The sequence below is a fragment of the Arachis stenosperma genome, chromosome 8 (assembly GCF_014773155.1).
Source record: "Arachis stenosperma cultivar V10309 chromosome 8, arast.V10309.gnm1.PFL2, whole genome shotgun sequence".
NCBI lineage: Eukaryota > Viridiplantae > Streptophyta > Magnoliopsida > Fabales > Fabaceae > Arachis > Arachis stenosperma.
In genome coordinates this window covers 25,571,261-25,589,665 of record NC_080384.1, presented here as the reverse complement: position 1 = coordinate 25,589,665, position 18,405 = coordinate 25,571,261, and the positions used below count along the sequence as shown (strand labels likewise).

Genomic DNA, 18,405 nt, shown 5'->3' with positions numbered 1-18,405 from the left:
TCGACTTATTTAAGCCAACTTTATTCGCAGACCATAATTTTTTAGTCGGAACCATTTATGATTAGTTCGATGGGTTAAACGGACTGGCCCGTTTATCCTTTTATTTTATTTTTTTAAAAAATATTTTGACAAAAAATATTACTTTTAGATTAAAAATCTTAAATAAACCGTATTTTTTTAGTTGATGGGCCGAATTTTAAAGTCATATAGAAAAAAAATATATAAAAAATAAACGGACTGTCCATTTAACCCGTCATTTTTTCGGGTTAATTGAGCTCAGCCCGTTTAATCCAAAATTTAAACAGTTTAATTTTAGAGGTAAAATTCACCCATTTAAATGGCTTAATAGGCTGACTCGATGAATTTGACCCATTTTAATGGCCTATTTTGTGAGCAGTGCGATTTAGATTGATTTTGAAATATATAATATAGGTGAAAACTCAAGTGCAATTGACTTCACGTGAAGTTGATAGTTGAAAGCCATTAGATGAAAATTTAGTCAAATCATTTAACAGCTCTCAATTATCAACTTCATGTGAAGTTGACTGCAGTTGAGTTTCCACTTATAATATATTGTGATTGGAATTGAATTAGTTTGAATTTATTTTTAAATCGGATCTGATCTAATCCTCTATAAACTATTACAGTTTGGATTGATTTAATTAAAAAAATAAGATTTTATTATTAAAAAAGAAAAACTTTAAGTTGGTAAAATAAATAAATTTTATTTTATATTCACAAAATATTTTTTAATAAATAATAATATATAAATAAGATAAAAATATATAATAAATTAAAATAGTATGTATAAAATTTAAATTTAATAATAAAATAATAATAATATATTATATTTTATCATTTAAATTAGATTTATTCGAATTTGAGAAGTAAATTTAAAATTCAATTTAATTAAATTAAATGAATAATTTTGAATTTGAATGCTCTTACTACCTACCTAGTGATGTTTTGATATTAAGCAATAGTAACTAGTAAGGACTTGTTTGGGTGAGCTTTTTAAGAAAATATTTTTTTTCGAGTTATCTTTTTTTAAAAGATCTTATAGAAAAGTAAAAGTAATTTTATGTTTGGATATCTCATGTAAAAAGGTCTTTTTATTTATCAATTATATTTGAGTATAGCAATATAAAAGTATTTTTTGTTTATTTATTACATGAAAAACATCTTTTTTTTTTTAAGAAAAAAGATTTTTTTAAAAAAGATGTAAATTGTAACTTTTCAAAAAAAAATCTTTTTTTAATTTTACTAATATTTTTATTTTTATTATTAGAAATTTGTTAAACACGTTAAAAAATTAAAAAGATCTTTTTTATTAAAAAAAATCTTTTTTTAACAAAATAATGATTAGTGCATGTTTATTGTTATCTGATTATCTCACAATTGTTATAAAATAACTAAATAAATAAACAAGGAAGAGGTAACAAACATAAAATATAAAGAAGTATAAAGAGAGTGAAAGAAGTATTGCAACATAAAAGAGAGAGAGAATTATTTTATTGCTTTTGTATGTGTTGCATGAGGAAAAACCTCTTATTTATAGGCATACAAAAGGTAACATTTTCAACTTTTATTAAATTCAATCTCTCTTGAGAATGGACATCCACCTATTCAATCTTATCACAACACTCCCCCTTGGATGTCCATTTAGGATTATGCCTCGTTAAAACCTTACTAAAGAAAACCCAATGGGAAAAAACTTTAGTGAAGGAAAAAGAGTACAATATCCTTTGTGACGGGGACTGCCTCATTAAAAACCTTGTCAAGAAAAATCCAATGGGAAAAAAAAAACCTGACCAAGGAAAAAAGAGTACAGTCTCCCCCTCTTGCCGACATTATTTTATATCTCGAAATCGGCGCATCCCAATCTGATGTACCAATCTTTCAAAAGAAGATTTTGGGAGTGACTTTGTGAATAAATCTGTCAGATTATCACTTGAACGGATCTGTTGGACATCAATTGTCCCTTGATTTTGAAGGTCATGAGTGAAGAAGAATTTGGGAGAAATATGCTTTGTTCTATCACCTTTGATGTATCCACACTTAAGTTGAGCAATGCATGTTGTATTATCTTCAAACAGAACAGTTAGAGCTATCTTATGATCAATCAGTCCACATGATGACAGAATATATTGAATCAGACTCCTCAGCCAAAAGCACTCGCGACTAGCTTCATGAATTGCCAATATTTCGGCATGATTAGAGGATGTTGCAGCAATCGTCTGTTTCGTGGACCTCCATGATATAGCTGTTCCACCATATGTAAATAGGTATCCTGTTTGAGATCTCCCTTTATGTGGATCAGACAAGTATCCGGCATCTGCATAGCCAACTAGTTGTGACTTGGATCCATAGGGATAAAACAATCCCATATCAACCGTCCCATGAAGATATCGAAAGATTTGTTTGATTCCACTCCAATGTCTTCTGGTTGGAGAGGAACTATATCTTGCTAGTAAATTCACAGCAAATGATATGTCAAGTCGCGTATTATTAGCAAGATACATTAGCGCTTCAATGGCACTAAGATATGGTACTTCAGGACCAAGGATATCTTCATTCTCTTCTTTAGGACGGAATTGATCCTTTTTCACATCTAAAGATCTTACAATCATTGGGGTACTTAATGGATGTGACTTATCCATATAAAATCTCTTCAAGATCTTTTCTGTGTATGTTGTTTGATGAATAAAGATCCCACTTTTTATATGCTCGATCTGCAGGCCAAGACAAAATTTAGTTCTTCCAAGATCTTTCATCTCAAACTCTTCTTTTAGAGTTTTTATAATTGTTGGAATCTCTTCAGGAGTCCCAATGATATTTAAATCATCAACGTACACAGCAATTATAATGAATCCAGAAGCTGTTTTCTTTATGAAAACACACGGGCATATATCATCATTCTTGAAACCGTTTTTGGCCAGATACTCAGTAAGACAATTATACCACATTCGTCCAGATTGCTTTAGACCATATAAAGATCTTTGCAATTTGACTGAGTATAACCCTTGCGAATATTCATTAGATGGTTTAGATATCTTTAGTCCTTCAGGGACTTTCATATAGATATCCCGATCTAATGAGCCGTATAAATAGGCTGTTACCACATCCATTAAATGCATATGCAGTTTATGATATACAGATAAACTGACCAAATAACGCAATGTTATCGCATCCACTACAGGGGAATACGTTTCTTCATAATCTATACCGGGCCTTTGTGAAAAACCTTGTGCCACAAGTCGGGCTTTATAGCGCACAACTTCATTTTTCTCATTTCGTTTTCTCACAAATACCCATTTGTATCCAACAGGTTTTACATCTTCAGGTGTACGGACTACAGGTCCAAAGACTTCACGTTTTGCAAGTGAGTCTAATTCAGCCTTCATGGCTTCTTTCCATTTTGGCCAATCATTCCTTTGTCGACATTCTTCGACTGATCTTGGCTCAAGATCCTTACTTTCATGCATGATATCTAATGCCACATTATATGCAAATATTTCATTGACAATTGTCTTATTTCGGTCCCATTTCTCTCCTGTAAAGACATAATTTATCGAGATCTCGTCATTTTCACAATTTTCAGGTACCAGAACGTCTTCTGGCGTTATATCAGAATTTTGGACAACTGCAGGTGTCTTTACTATGTCTTTTTCAACAGGAATATTTACCTCTTTTCTCTTTCGAGGATTTTTATCTTTGGAACCGACAGGCCTGCCACGCTTCTGGCGTGTATTTGCTTCAGTGGCTATTTGTCCTACTGGGACATCAATTCGAATTGGGGTATTTTCCGCCCTGCCACGCTTCTGGCGTGAATTTGCTTCAGTGGCTACTTGTCCTACTGGGACATTGATTCGAATTGGGGCATTTTCCGCTGGTATATAAGATTTGGTTATCCTCTTTGTATCGGAAAATGCATCAAGCAATTCATTTGCTATTCTTTGCAAATGTATAATCTTTTGAACTTCTAATTCACATTGCCCTGATCGAGGATCTAAATGCATCACCGATGATGCATTCCAATTAAGTTCCTTTTTAGGAAGCTTATTCTCTCCCCCTAATGTTGGAAATTTTGATTCATCAAAATGACAATCCGCAAATCGGGCTTTAAATACATCTCCCGTTTGTATCTCAAGATACCTCACTATAGAGGGAGAATCATATCCAACATATATCCCCAATTTTCTTTGGGGTCCCATTTTGGTACGATTAGGTGGTGCAATGGGAACATATATCGCACACCCAAATATTCTTAAATGGGAGACATTTGGCTGCTGGCCAAAAGCTAATTGCATAGGAGAGAACCGATGGTAACTCGTTGGCCTCAAACGAATAAGTGCTGCGGCATGTAAAATAGCATGCCCCCAAACCGAAGTTGGGAGATTTGTTCTCATAAGTAAGGGTCTAGCAATCAATTGGAGGCGTTTAATAAGTGATTCTGCTAACCCATTTTGTGTGTGAACATAAGCTACTGGATGTTCAACACTTATTCCATTAGCCATACAATAAGCATCAAATGCTTGGGAAGTAAATTCACCAGCATTATCAAGACGAATTGCTTTGATTGGATTTTCTGGAAATTGTGCTTTTAATCGAATAATTTGAGCCAGTAATCTCGCAAACGCCAGGTTGCGAGAAGATAATAAGCACACATGTGACCATCTCGAGGATGCGTCTATCAGGACCATGAAATATCTAAAAGATCCACATGGTGGATGAATAGGTCCACATATATCACCTTGAATCCTTTCTAGGAATTCAGGAGACTCAAATCCAATTTTTACTGGTGATGGCCTTAAAATTAACTTCCCTTGAGAACATGCAGCACAACAAAATTCACTAGTTTTAAGAATCTTCTGGTCCTTTAGTGAATGTCCATGAGAGTTTTCAATAATTCTTCTCATCATGGTTGTTCCCGGATGACCCAAACGGTCGTGCCAAGTTATGAATTCATTTGGGCTGGTAAACTTCTGGTTTACAATGGCATGTGATTCAATTGCACTAATCTTGGTATAATACAACCCAGATGAAAGTGAGGGTAATTTTTCTAATATAACTTTCTTATTTGAATCATGAGTTGTGATATATAAATACTCATGATTTCCCTCATTCATCGTCTCAACATGATATCCATTTCGGCGAATATCTTTGAAACTCAACAAGTTCCTCAGAGACTTGGTAGATAATAGTGCATTATTTATTATAAATTTTGTTCCTCCAGGAAACAAGATTATAGCTCTTCCGGAGCCTTCTATCACATTACCTGAGCCAATAATAGTATTAACATACTCTTCTTTTGGCACAAGATGGGTAAAATATATATCACTTTTAAGAATAGTGTGTGAACTTGCACTATCCGCAAGGCAAATATCTTCAGAATATATCCTTGCCATTTTTCTTCAAAAACAAATAATAATAATAATAAAATGAGTAAAAGTACATGCACAGTAAAATTATTCACATGAATACTTAACAAACACATACATATATCAAATTATTCCATCATTGATCAAATTGCCAATATCTTCTTCAGAATCCTTAAAGAAATTAGATACATCATAATGAGTGGTGGAATTTTCATCATTTGAAACAAAATTTGTTTCCTTTTCTTTGTCATCTCTTTTCAAAGATGCTTGATAAAGATCAACTAGGTGCATTGGGGTACGACAAGTACGTGACCAATGGCCCTTTCCACCACAATGGAAGCATTAATCCTCAATTGATATACTTTGCCCATTATTTCTTTCTTTATCCCACTTCGGTGAGATCTTTTCTTGTGAACATAATTCAATTTCCTTCCATAATTTTTCTTGTCATCAAAATCTTGCCATTTACCTCTTCTGGGGTTATAATTTGCCGCATTTACTTCAGGAAATAGGGCGGCGCCAACTGAACGTGCTTCATGATTTATCAAAAGTAACTCATTGTTGCATTCAGCAACAAGAAAGCAAGAAATTAATTCAGAATACTTTTTAATTTCTTTTTCTCAATACTGCTGCTGCAGGAGCACATTCGAGACATGGAAGGTCGAGAAAATTTTCTCTAACATATCGGGCTTGAGGAAGTATCACATGATTGTACCCTTTTTCAAGGTCTTTCCACAGATCTGCAAGATCTTTTAATGTGGGATATTCATTTTTTTAATCATACTTCAAGATGACGACAAAGGGAAAATATGGCTTTATCTTTATCCTTCTGGGATATATTATTTTCAGCCTCAATGGTATCTTCAAGATCCATTAAATTAAGATGGATTTCAGCATCTAATATCCATGGTAAATAATTATTTCTAAATATATCAAAAGCATTATATTCAAGATGAAAGAGATTCGACATAATAAAAATTTGTTACTGGAGTCTTCCTAAAATCTCGTTAGAGTGTCGTGCTGATAACGTGTTATAAAATAACTAAATAAATAAACAAGGAAGAGGTAACAAACATAAAATATAAAGAAGTATAAAGAGAGTGAAAGAAGTATTGCAACATAAAAGAGAGAGAGAATTATTTTATTGCTTTTGTATGTGTTGCATGAGGAAAAACCTCTTATTTATAGGCATACAAAAGGTAACATTTTCAACTTTTATTAAATTCAATCTCTCTTGAGAATGGACATCCACCTATTCAATCTTATCACAACAACAATCACCCCCAACATTTCTATGCTCAAGAATAGTTATCCTTATTTGATGTTTTAGTATATTTTTTAGTTATCCCGTTAATAATAATAAATAAATAAATAATGAAACAATAAATAAAAACACTTCTAGCAGAGATAAGATAACGCTTTCCCTTTAGATTAAAAAAAAAGTGAATCAGCTGTTAAACGAGAGATACTTTGGTGCGAAAATTTATTTACTCATAATTATCCGATCCATATTTTAAATTTTTAATCCACCTATCCAATATCCAAAATGGTAAAAAATCTGAAAAGAAAGAAAAGATAATAGTATAATACCAATTAAAAATTTAAAATTCAATTTTGGTCTTTAGAAATTCAAAATCTAACAAAACCTCAAACAAGAGAGAAAGCGTTCAAATCCAACCTTCAAGAGTCCACAAAGTCCCAACCGCAACCAAAATTTCAACAAAAGATAGCAAATTGCACCTATCTATATCTTTAATTATTAATTATTTTTAATTTAAATTAATTCAAAATTAGCTCAAAATCATTATCGAATTAAAATCCATTGACCACTTTATCTCTCTCTCTCTCTCATTATATAAACTCCATCAGCAGCACTCTTCAACCCTCTCTCATTCGCAGTCTTCTTCTTCTTCTTATTATTGTTATTATTAACAAGCTTTGATCTGTGTTGTTTAAATGGCTTCAAGCAATGGCCTCCCCGCCACCGGAAGCGGTCTCATCGTCAGCTTCGGCGAGATGCTCATCGACTTCGTTCCCACCGTCTCCGGCGTCTCCCTCGCTGAGGCTCCCGGATTCCTCAAGGCTCCCGGCGGCGCCCCCGCTAACGTGGCCATCGCCGTCGCCAGACTCGGCGGAAAGGCCGCTTTCGTCGGCAAGCTCGGCGATGACGAGTTCGGTCACATGCTTGCCGGGATCTTGAAGGAAAACGGCGTCGTCGCCGACGGGATCACCTTTGACCAGGGCGCACGTACGGCGTTGGCGTTCGTAACCCTACGCGCCGACGGGGAGCGTGAATTCATGTTCTACAGAAACCCCAGCGCCGACATGCTCCTCAAGCCCGAAGAACTCAACCTCGAACTCATCAGATCTGTAAGCATCTCCTTCTTTCTCTCCGTCTTTCAACTTTCAAACTTAAGCTTGTCGATTTTTTTCTTTGTTTGGGGAGAACGATGTTATTGTTTTCGTGTTTCATGTTGTGTTGTTGGATTGGACTGTGAATGCGATGTTTGGAAGAAACGCGTGGTGTTACGCGCGTATGGGATGGTGTGGGCGTAGATTTAGCTTAGTGGGGCCCACTGGTAGATCTAAGAGAGCTGCATTAAACTCGCAAGATTTTTTAATTTTTTCTTACTTAATTTTTATAACATAGTTGATGTTATTATTAATATGACGCGAAAATAATATAGCTAAGTTTTATTCAAGAATAAAAATGTGCATGAATTGGATGTAGGACATAGAAGAAAATAGCAAAGATAGTAATATTATTTTTAATAAATTGAAATATGTTGAAATCGGATGAACTTGTTGTTTTGTCCGAAATAGGGCCTGATAATGGGGATGGAAAAAGTGGGTGGGTGGGGTTGGTGTGGTGTGTTGTGTTGTCACGAGGCGTGACTCACGTGCTGATCCATGGATATGGACTATTGAATTTGAGGGTGGTTGTGTAGCTAAGCAAAAAGTTGTTCTTGTGTGGGGATGGTGGATCTAGTATCAAGATGTGTCCAGATTCGGTGTTGTTCCCTTTTACTCAAACAAATTGCTTCAAATTCAAGTGATCAAAAGAACAAAGAACAAGAGCATGCAAACAAAAACTAGAGAACTATAATTACCGTTTATCTAATTTATCATGGTATTTTTCTCTCTTTGCCGCTCGTGCTTGTCACGCGCTGCCGTTAGCTTGGGAGTATTTACTTTTCCTCTTCACATCACTGTGACTACTAATCTTTTTCCTTGTTTTTTATTTCAAAATGATAATAATGTTGTGTCATGCTGGATTGTCTTTGGCCAACGCCCCAACTTGATTGTACCTTTCATCTCTATTGAATTATTATTATCACAAGTTGCTTAATTTAATCTAATTATGTATATTACTAATCAACGATGCGGATTTACTTAATCTTTTGGAAACAAAAATCGAATGACTAGTAGTCGGTGGTGGAGGTGGTTGGCTAATTTAATTATTTTTATATCCTTGGCTAAAGGTAGCAAGCATGTGCATAATAATAATAATAAAACAAGATATCTGGCGACCTTTTTCATGTATGGTGCGATAAAATCGATTATATATTGATAGCCAATAAGATAAAAAACCTTCCAAAAAGAAAAAAATGTTTACTTAAATTACCTTTTTTTTTCCCAGCAAATCACACAGGGTTTTGTTCTTATTAATCGTTATATCGTTGATGAAGTTACTTCATCTTTGTTACATTTTTGTGATGTTACCGTATTAACCTTATGGAAGTGATTTTTATTTTTCTTTTAAATAAATTGACTACGATGAAATTTGACCTTAAATTTCATGTATACTATTCAATCATCCATTGAAACTTGACCTGTATGTGCAGGCAAAGGTGTTCCATTATGGTTCAATAAGCTTGATTGTGGAGCCATGCAGATCAGCACACCTGAAGGCAATGGAAGTAGCCAAGGATGCCGGGTGCCTTCTCTCCTACGATCCAAACCTGAGGCTGCCATTGTGGCCTTCGGCCGAGGAAGCTCGCAAGCAAATCCTCAGCATATGGGAGAAGGCTGATTTGATCAAGGTCAGCGATGCTGAGCTCGAGTTCCTCACTGGAAGTGACAAGATTGATGATGAGTCTGCCATGTCCTTGTGGCACCCCAACTTGAAGTTGCTCCTTGTCACCCTTGGTGAACATGGTTCTAGGTACTACACCAAGGTAACAACAATTTCATTGTCAAAATATTTTGACAGTTACCTATGACTGGTTTTTGTATTGTATGACAACCTTTTTTGTTCTTTTTCTCAGCTAACTTTTCCTCTGTTTTGTTTCATGCAATACTGATGAGTTGTTCTTTGGCTGTGCAAAAACCAGAATTTCCATGGATCAGTAGATGCTTTCCATGTAAATACAGTTGATACAACTGGCGCTGGCGATTCCTTTGTCGGTTCTCTTTTGGCCAAGATTGTTGACGACCAATCCATTCTTGAGGTTAGTACTTAGTACACATCCTAATAAATCCTCAATACTAGCTTCTGTTTTTTCCAGTCCACCTCATCTCAAGTTGTAACTTTATTTTCCAATTGCAGGATGAAGCAAGGCTAAGATCAGTTCTCACTTATTCAAATGCATGTGGAGCAATCACCACCACCAAAAAGGGAGCAATCCCTGCCCTTCCCAAGGATGAAGATGTGTTGGCCCTCATCAGGGGAGCATAGAATCTTAGTGCCATCATTTCGTTTTTGTTTTCCTTCTAATTTCGTTCTTGTTTAATTTTTCTGTTGGACTTGCTGGTTGGTCTCGTCAATTCAAGAGGGGAGAGTTTTTCTCTCGGTTTTCTCTTTTAATTTTTTGCTGCTTCTCTGCATTGACGCCAAATAATTTTCTCTTTTAAGTTTTGAGATTAGTGATTGAATAAAAATTGATTCATAAGATTCAGTGACTAAATATTTAAATTCCTTTCTGACTAATGTCATCATCTTAAAGCATCTTTAAAAAGAAAAGAAAAAAGCGTTGATTGCGAGATGATCATTGGTTCATACCACATAGCACATGGTATACTTAACCAAACAAAAACAAAAAAATCCGACTAAAATAGAAAATAAATGCAAGTAAGGTGATCATCCTGTATTCTTGCATTTCAAGGCATATCGTGAGGAAGTTGTCATCATCATATCATATCTAGGTTGCATCAAAAGTAATCTACACGATTCGAAGTCTACATCAGAGACCCTTTCCTTCTTTTTATTATTCTAAGTTTGTGCCATGTGCTGCCAAGTAGGGGTGGTGACGGTGGGTAGGAGCGGGTTTTTGCTCTACTTGACCCTGCTCCGTCGTACATCAACCTGCATAGAATCTGTCCTACTTCTACCCGCAGGTAGTAAAACGTTGAACTCTAATCCGTTCCTGCCCTACCCGCCCTTATGATTATTAAAATCTAATAAATACAATAAAATTTCAAAATTTATATAACTATCATCACATGCGTAAAATAAATTAAAGTAAAAATTTAAATATGATACAATATTATTAATCCTTTACTAATTATTTTATATATATTATATATCTACCAGGGCGGGTAGGGGCGGGTATTACCTAAACCCAACCCCGCCCCACCCCTTCCAAGAACCCGCCCCGATGCGGGGTGGGTGATTACCCGTCCCAAGCGAGTAGCGACGGGGTGCGTACTCACGGATTCGGGTGGTATTGCCATCCCTACTACCAAGAATTGTTAGTGTCCGTTAATCATCCCTCCTGGGTGATGATATTCTTACAAAATTATGTATTTATAGCCAGAAATTGACGTGGTCATTTACCACAAAGGAAATGTTAAGTGACCAACAGTTTTTTAATATATTTGCCTTATATTTAAGTCAACACTAATCAATTTTTCTTTTTCTACTAGAAATGCTAGCTCCCTAGCATTTCTCTTTGCATAATATACATTGTTCAACGGTAGAGGAGGATTAGATGACGTGAGTGGTGACAACTATAGCACGATAGCTTGAGGATTGCACTCACTAACCTCCATCTTTAACGATTTCCAAGCATTTGCACATCTTTCAAACTTGGTCTGCATGTTAGCCATGAAGGCCTCTGCCCATTGTTCATTGCTACCTCTAATGCTTAGATCATAAGGCACTGAAAAACTGTTTAAAACATGCTTACAAGTGTCAGTTATCTGTGCATTGACTTCATAATGTTGGTAATTCACAAATAAAAATCAGTATTTACCTTAACAGTTCTTCTGCTTGTGTTCCTTTCTTGAGAGTATTATTCCTGCAATACAATATATCTTTTATGTACTCAAATTGAGCGAAAAGTGTTTGACAAGGGATAAACAAATGCAAAGATTACAACCTTTAGGGAATCCAATTCAGGCAATCTAGCCAACTACTCAAATGATATCATTCCAAATTAGGTTCATTAAGCTTATATTACACCTGTTCCATTCTTAACAAACCATCTAAACCAGAAGAATACCAGTTTATGCTTGTACGTTCCTACAGTCCCCTCTTTTTGGCCTTACTTTATCCTTTTGCTTTCTTTTAGTTTTGGAAAACAAAGTTTTCGGGACAAGCTATTTTCTGGGGAATTTAATGCAATTTCTACATTAGACAGATTATGGAAGTTTCATAATTCGAATCATTGGCAAAAAAGCCTAGGAAAACAAACCTGCAGATGAACACTTGGAAAATATTAAGATATTTGGTCGAAAGATTATAAATAGCATCAGCAATATGCTCCTTGCCAAATAAATACACCACTGGATATCCTAGAAGCCATCTGAAGCATAGAAATACACCAAAGTCAAATTTTCTCAACACGTTATGTGTTCCGTACATGGCAAAGAAGCAGATAGCAGTTTATTTTATGGAATCACACTTCAGGGGGCACGAATTGAGATTGAAATGTTTGAAGTTTTCAACCAAGACTCTGTCATAAATTGACTACCATTTAGCATAAAAAAGTACAAGATGTAACATTCTTCTCTATTTGCTACATCCTCTGCTATCTAAACATGGACCAAATGATTTGTCAAGAGAAAGAAAATGAAAATTTTCGTAGTCCTTTGTGTTAACAAGATCTGTCAGTACAAGGCTCTTCCTTTGATGAACAGGAATGAAGCAAATCAAATATCAACTTTTCTCCTGTCCTATAAATTTGCAACTTTCACTTACATCATAGTGAAATCAAGGCAGAAAACAGCAAACAAAACTGTTAAATTTCCAGAGATATAAATAATAGCATAGCCCCAAGGAAGCAAGGAAGGCCTATACATACCCATTCAAGGTTGGCACAGTGACATCAGTGTTGTCCATGCAGCTACTGAGATCAATACACTCAGCAGCAGAATGAGAGTGAACACGCTTACTAGCCAAATCTGCATCATCATCCACACATTTCGAATCATTGGTCGGTGCAGGATCATTGTTGCTGGTTCCTTCTTGAGGAGTAGTAGGAAACAATGTCAAGAACAGCTTCTGAATTGAAACCAGCTGCATTGCTAATGGACTCTCCTCTATGTTTGTTACCATCTGAATATCAATACAACACGATTCAAATAAACACAGTATAATGATGATCATAAAATTAACAGATAACAAAAGAAAAGAGTACTCAAATGAAGACCTTTGGAGGTTCGTGTTGAAGATCAACAAAGAGCAACGGAATTTCATTGTTGAAGCTTGATTTAACATATTCAGCAAGTTCAAGTAGATGAATCAAGTATATCATGTCTTGTATAACCATCAATCTGATATGCTCGAAAATTGGGGATTCTTTGTGAATGAATTGGAGGAGGTGAGAGAGATGGTACTGAAGCTGAGGCATGATTCCACCGTAGTCCACCATTACTACGGGTCTCAATCTTGTGGAGAGTGCCATCATATCTGCACGTAAATTGAATTCACAAATTGGAAGAGTAATAAATTAATCGAAGCAGAAGAGAAGAGAAGAGAGTGACCTAATTGAAGACGACGCTTTGAAGAAGGTTTGAGGCGCCAATTGATGAGAGACAAAGCGGAATCCAACACCTCCATACCTTCTTCTTCATCCATTCTTTCTCTCTCTTTCGCAGAAGAACGACGCATCCCAGCAGAAGCTAAGCTTTTCCGCGACTGCGAAACACTGACACACTGACACTGTCAAGATGGGCTCAGCCCAAATCGGCCCAATCTTTTCGTTACTGGTATAAAGAGAAAACTGGGCTGGGCCCAAGTTGGATTCCACAAAATTCTTAATAGGTCACTTGGTTAAGGCCAACAGTGGATAAAAATTCTTAATTGAGTGTGTGAGGGTGTAAGTATTATGATGTTATAATATTTAGAGTTGGGATATGTCTGAAGCTAATTTTTTTTATATACGGGTAATTTTAATGTGAAAATATGAGAATATTTCATTATTTTAGTGTGTTTTAAATTGTTATGGTAGCAATAGCAGCACAAAATATAATTGATGTTTTGTAATAAAAATATTTTATAATTATAAAAGAAAAAATAATATTTTTTAATTACAAAAAGATAAAATATTATTGACGTTTTATAAAAAATATATTTTTAATTATAAAAAATAAAATATCATTAATGTTTTGTAAAAATACACAACCGTGTATAACACATAATTTAGGTTATTTTTAAAATCACTCTTAATAATCCAATATTAAAACAAAAAATTCGTTCTCCAACTCAACCCCACTAAAAAAAAAGAAAATAATTTAAAGAGAAAATGTAAAAATTTAATTTTTAATTAGTTAACATTAGCCAATTTTAATGTCAACATTTATAATTTAAAATTTAAAATTTAAGATAAACAAAATAATTTTAAAAATATTAACTGATGTTGAAAAAAAAAAAAAGTTTGATAGTATTACTCTGTCTTAAAACTAGACACGGTTTAACAATAGCACAATTCATTCAAGTATAAAAATGAGCATGGCAAGATTGGTAATGGTAGGTAGCTTTTATAACAAAAGAATAATAGCTATATATTCTCTCTCACAAAAATAGTATATTCTGTCATTAGGATATATAATTTAATTTTCTGAGCCTAACAATGTGGACTTGCTTATTGTTGAATGAATCAAAAGCTTAAGGAGTTATGTGAATGATGACAACAATGTCATAGATTCTGTTCACCCATACATTCAGTAACAGGTCTTTGTGCTCCTCGGCAAATAGCAACACTGGTTGGACAAACAAGGCAGTTATTTGAAATCCCAACTGTCACTTTTGTATTATTGTGGCGAAACTCCAATGGAAGCTTCCCTGAAAGAAAATTGAGATCCAACAACAACCTTCTCCATTGTCCCTGCAACATTGGTCCATATTCCTCTGGAATTGGACCATGGAATTGGTTGTTTGCAAAGTTGATTGAAGTCAAGTTCCTATAAGTCACCAAATTCAGAGGCAGATGACCCTTCAATTGGTTTCCTTGCGCCTCAAGCACTTGAAGCATTGGTCCATCCCCTGAATACTTAACAGGATCAATCATGGTGAATCTGTTATAGGAGACATTGAGATGAACAACCCCATGTAAGTAAAATATGTCCTTTGTAATGCCGCCGGAGAGGCGATTGTCACTGATATCTACCCATTTTAGGTGCATGAGTCCTTTGAGTGGTGTTAATCTTCCTGAGAATATGTTATGGCTTAAGTACAATCTTCGCAGCCGGATCGGAAGGATAGGAAGATTGCCATAGAACTGGTTGAAGCTAAGGTCTAATGTGCCGAGTTGCCAGAGTCCGGTGAGGTCTGGTGTTCTTCCAGCAAATTCATTCCTTGAAAGGCTCAGGTATGTTAAGCTTCTCAACCCTGTTATCTCCTCTGGGATTTTGCCCGAAAGCCGGTTCCTGGATAGGTCTAGATGCTCAAGATTCTTGAGTTGAGTGATCCCTTGAGGGATTGTGCCTGTGAAGAAGTTTGATGACATTGTGATCCTTATTAGTTTCCTTAGATTTCCAAGTGATTCTGGTAATGGCCCTCTGAATTTGTTATTGTTGAGGTTGAGAACTGTTAGTTCTGTTAAGTTCCCAATGGCTGGGGTTAAGAACCCTTCATAACCAATTGTGTCAAGATCAAGTGCTGTTACTCTACTTGAGGTGTTGTCTAAGGGCAAAGTGCACAATATTCCTAGAAACACTGATCCTGTGCATTCACATGGATCCAGAGTGAAGTTCCAGCTATAAAGGTATGAACTTTGGGACACTGAGTTTGGGTCAATGGCTCTTTTTATTTCCATGAGGGCATTGGTATCATCTTCATGGGTTTTTGAATGGCTTTGAGATATAAGGCATAGGATTATTGTTATGGTGGAATAGAGAAGAGACAAGAGTTTTGTGTGCATTGTTTTTGACATTTTCTTGGGATATCACCAATTTTCTGAGCTTGTTTGTTGATATGAAATTCCAAATCCATTTTTATAACATCCTCTTTAGGCATTACCAATTGGAAAAAAAAAAATGTTTTGTATTTCTTTCTTAACTAATTGCCTAGGAACACGCCAAGAACTTGTGCTACCTATATACAACTAATAAAAGATTAAGCAGCTAAACCTACTTGGCTTGACAAAATTCATGCAAGGTTGCAGTAAAAATTAATGCCTATTCCATACATATAATTAAATAATCAAGACTAAACTCATACATGGAAAACTGATTATGAATTAACATGTCTAAATCTTGAGTATGGTACACATAGGTAGTGAACATACCTTTAAATCTTATACTAATATTATTGTCCTTAGAGAAGTATATGAATAGTTGAATTTGAATATACAATTCATCAACCTACATATTCATGCAACAGCACCCATTTGGAGGCTGCTTCATTATCAAATTATTCAACCAAGATCTGGCACTGTGAAGAACTCATCATCATCATCTTCAATCCTAGGTTTCTTGTGAGACATGTAGGACTTAGAGGTTGTTCTGAATGAAGCAGCATTGTTGCTAGTAAGCTGAGGAACTTCAGCAGCAGCCAATGCTTCATGTGGAAATTGTTCACCAAAAAGACCAACATCTTCAATCCATTCTAATTCTCCAAACTGCATAGATTCCTTCTGAACCACACCCTAAAACATACAAAAAGATAATTACTCATAATCAGAATTATTATCGTTATGATTATTATTAATAAGCAAAAGATAACATGAGAGAAATTAAAGGGTGTCTTACTTTTTCAGGTGATTCAAAGGCTGATAGTTCCAATAAGTCATCAACACCCCAAGAAGAAGATGAGAAGTTAGGAACTTGCTGAGGAGGAACTTCCATAGAAACTTGTTGTGCATTGTTCCTATTAGGTGGCTCCAAGTGACTCTTTTCATTGCCTTTGTTGCAATTAGAAGAAGAACTCAAGGCCACTTGGATGCCGGTAGCAAGGAATCTCTGGTGGTTTGCCGAGAGGCTTCCGGCCGAGTGAATCGGTTCGTCGCAGTCCTGACAGAAGAGTGCTCTGTCTTCAACACAGAATATGAAAGCTGGCTTGTCCTGTTGGAAGAACATACAAGAATAAAATTGATGGAATAACATCATCAATAAAAAAATAAATTATGGCTAACTTACTATAAGAATTCATCATCATTGACACTGTTTAGTAAATCATACATTATCCTAAATATCAATTGGAGCAGAGATAATCAGAGGAATAATTAGGAGAATAAATTACTTCTCCATGAAGAAACAAATTACTTCATTCGCATTGGTCTTTTTTTTTTTTTTTATCACAGTATCTTTTGACCCGACAAACTAAGGACTAATCTACAGCAGATCTAAGCTATATTTCAGAAATTTTCAGACAATAACAGTTGTAAATGTTACACATACATACATATATGGAATCAAATTCATATTATGAAGAACAAGCTAATTGAGTTACTTGGCATATGTCACATCTGGGAAGCTTGTTAGAGAGGCATTGAAGGAGAAGCCTCTGGTGCTTTCTAGCAAGCTTATTGGCAGCATGAACCTCAACATCACATTTGGCACACAAAGCTGCCTCATCTGCACAACAAATCACAGTTGCTTGAGCCTTCTCACAAACATCACACTGAATCTTCATTCTGTTTTACTATTCTGTGCTGCAAGATGGGAAGAAATCAATCAAATCTTCTTCAGCAGCAGTAACATGAAGAGGAGCCAAAAAGGGAGATAGATAGAGAGAAAACGTAAGAACATAGAATACAAGTGATGATATTAACTAATAATGGATGGATCACAGAGAAAGAGAAGTGAATGGATGAGATTTCAAAGGTTGGAAGATAATGCTTTTGATTTTGGGGATCAATATATGCAAAGGTGATGGAAACAGCACAGCTTTGGTGGGACCAACCATTGCCATGCATGTGTGGCTGTAGAGCTACCAACAGCAACCATGCACGTTTGAGTGGACTCTGTGTTTTTGGTCATTTTAATAGATATTTATTTTCCTTTTTTTCTTTATGCTTAGATTGCAAAAAATATTGGATATTAATTAATGCTTCTTCAATTATTTACCTATATTTGACTTTTCTGCCATCTTAATTAGTTGGCTCATCTACTCCGATGCTTAAGTTTCTAGATGGTTATATATGGTTGGATGAATTCTTCAAAGTCCATGATACTATTTAATCATCAATCACATGGTCAGTGACGGATCTAAAAAATATTGGTAGTGGGGGCAAAATTTATATAACATCATAATTATTTTTATAATAAAAATAATATATGTATATAAAAAATTACATATTAAATTATTTATTAATTATTATATATCTGTGTATAAATATATGTATTGTTTAACTTATTTTTAATGTGTATTTTATATTTTAATATATATTTTATACAAATAATTATTTTTTATGTACATATAACATAATTATTGTTATGATTATATTTTATTATTGTAAAATATGATTAGCCTTCAAAATATCTAATATATAAATTACAAATACTAAAATAGTAATTTAAATAATAATATATAATTTAAATTTCTATTATTTTAGGTTTTATATTTTAAAAAATTAAATAATTTTTCTGTTAACTACCATCAAAATTTCTCTCTTTTTATATATATTACTAAATAATTATT

At 34.8% G+C, this 18,405-nt stretch overlaps 4 protein-coding genes across 4 annotated transcripts; 1 reads left to right on the top strand and 3 right to left on the bottom strand.

Annotated features, from left to right (window-relative positions):
* Positions 1–7,256: 7,256 nt before the first annotated feature.
* On the top strand, positions 7,257–10,188 carry LOC130944115 (fructokinase-2-like). Its single transcript, XM_057872281.1, has 4 exons — positions 7,257–7,751; positions 9,227–9,559; positions 9,716–9,832; positions 9,931–10,188. The coding sequence occupies exons 1-4, from the start codon at positions 7,338–7,340 to the stop codon at positions 10,057–10,059; spliced, it is 993 nt and encodes a 330-aa protein (XP_057728264.1). The 5' UTR covers positions 7,257–7,337; the 3' UTR covers positions 10,060–10,188.
* Positions 10,189–10,289: 101 nt separating this feature from the next.
* LOC130944116 (uncharacterized) lies at positions 10,290–13,479 on the bottom strand. Its single transcript, XM_057872282.1, has 6 exons — positions 13,308–13,479; positions 12,974–13,233; positions 12,626–12,879; positions 12,017–12,127; positions 11,576–11,620; positions 10,290–11,490 (listed from the first exon to the last, which is right to left on the bottom strand). The coding sequence occupies exons 1-6, from the start codon at positions 13,432–13,434 to the stop codon at positions 11,331–11,333; spliced, it is 957 nt and encodes a 318-aa protein (XP_057728265.1). The 5' UTR covers positions 13,435–13,479; the 3' UTR covers positions 10,290–11,330.
* Positions 13,480–14,405: 926 nt separating this feature from the next.
* Positions 14,406–15,697, bottom strand: LOC130946421 (putative receptor-like protein kinase At3g47110). The gene has a single exon (XM_057875173.1). It carries the CDS (start codon positions 15,695–15,697, stop codon positions 14,462–14,464), a length of 1,236 nt encoding a protein of 411 aa, XP_057731156.1. The 3' UTR covers positions 14,406–14,461.
* A 214-nt stretch (positions 15,698–15,911) lies between these two features.
* Positions 15,912–17,602, bottom strand: LOC130946422 (B-box zinc finger protein 25-like). Its single transcript, XM_057875174.1, has 3 exons — positions 17,215–17,602; positions 16,515–16,826; positions 15,912–16,411 (listed from the first exon to the last, which is right to left on the bottom strand). Exons 1-3 carry the CDS (start codon positions 17,395–17,397, stop codon positions 16,181–16,183), a joined length of 726 nt encoding a protein of 241 aa, XP_057731157.1. The 5' UTR covers positions 17,398–17,602; the 3' UTR covers positions 15,912–16,180.
* Positions 17,603–18,405: the final 803 nt, after the last annotated feature.

Coding starts and splice junctions, on each gene's coding strand:
- LOC130944115 (XM_057872281.1), top strand. CDS start 7,338: ATGGCTTCAAGCAATGGCCTCCCCGCCACCGGAAGCGGTCTCATCGTC. Junction 9,560..9,715: donor GTTCTAGGTACTACACCAAG/GTAACAACAATT, acceptor TGCAAAAACCAG/AATTTCCATGGATCAGTAGA. Junction 9,833..9,930: donor ACGACCAATCCATTCTTGAG/GTTAGTACTTAG, acceptor TTCCAATTGCAG/GATGAAGCAAGGCTAAGATC.
- LOC130944116 (XM_057872282.1), bottom strand. CDS start 13,434: ATGCGTCGTTCTTCTGCGAAAGAGAGAGAAAGAATGGATGAAGAAGAA. Junction 13,234..13,307: donor AAAGCGTCGTCTTCAATTAG/GTCACTCTCTTC, acceptor ATTTACGTGCAG/ATATGATGGCACTCTCCACA. Junction 11,491..11,575: donor CAAGCAGAAGAACTGTTAAG/GTAAATACTGAT, acceptor TGTTTTAAACAG/TTTTTCAGTGCCTTATGATC.
- LOC130946421 (XM_057875173.1), bottom strand. CDS start 15,697: ATGTCAAAAACAATGCACACAAAACTCTTGTCTCTTCTCTATTCCACC.
- LOC130946422 (XM_057875174.1), bottom strand. CDS start 17,397: ATGAAGATTCAGTGTGATGTTTGTGAGAAGGCTCAAGCAACTGTGATT. Junction 16,827..17,214: donor CCAGATGTGACATATGCCAA/GTAACTCAATTA, acceptor TTCTTCCAACAG/GACAAGCCAGCTTTCATATT. Junction 16,412..16,514: donor CCTTTGAATCACCTGAAAAA/GTAAGACACCCT, acceptor TGTATGTTTTAG/GGTGTGGTTCAGAAGGAATC.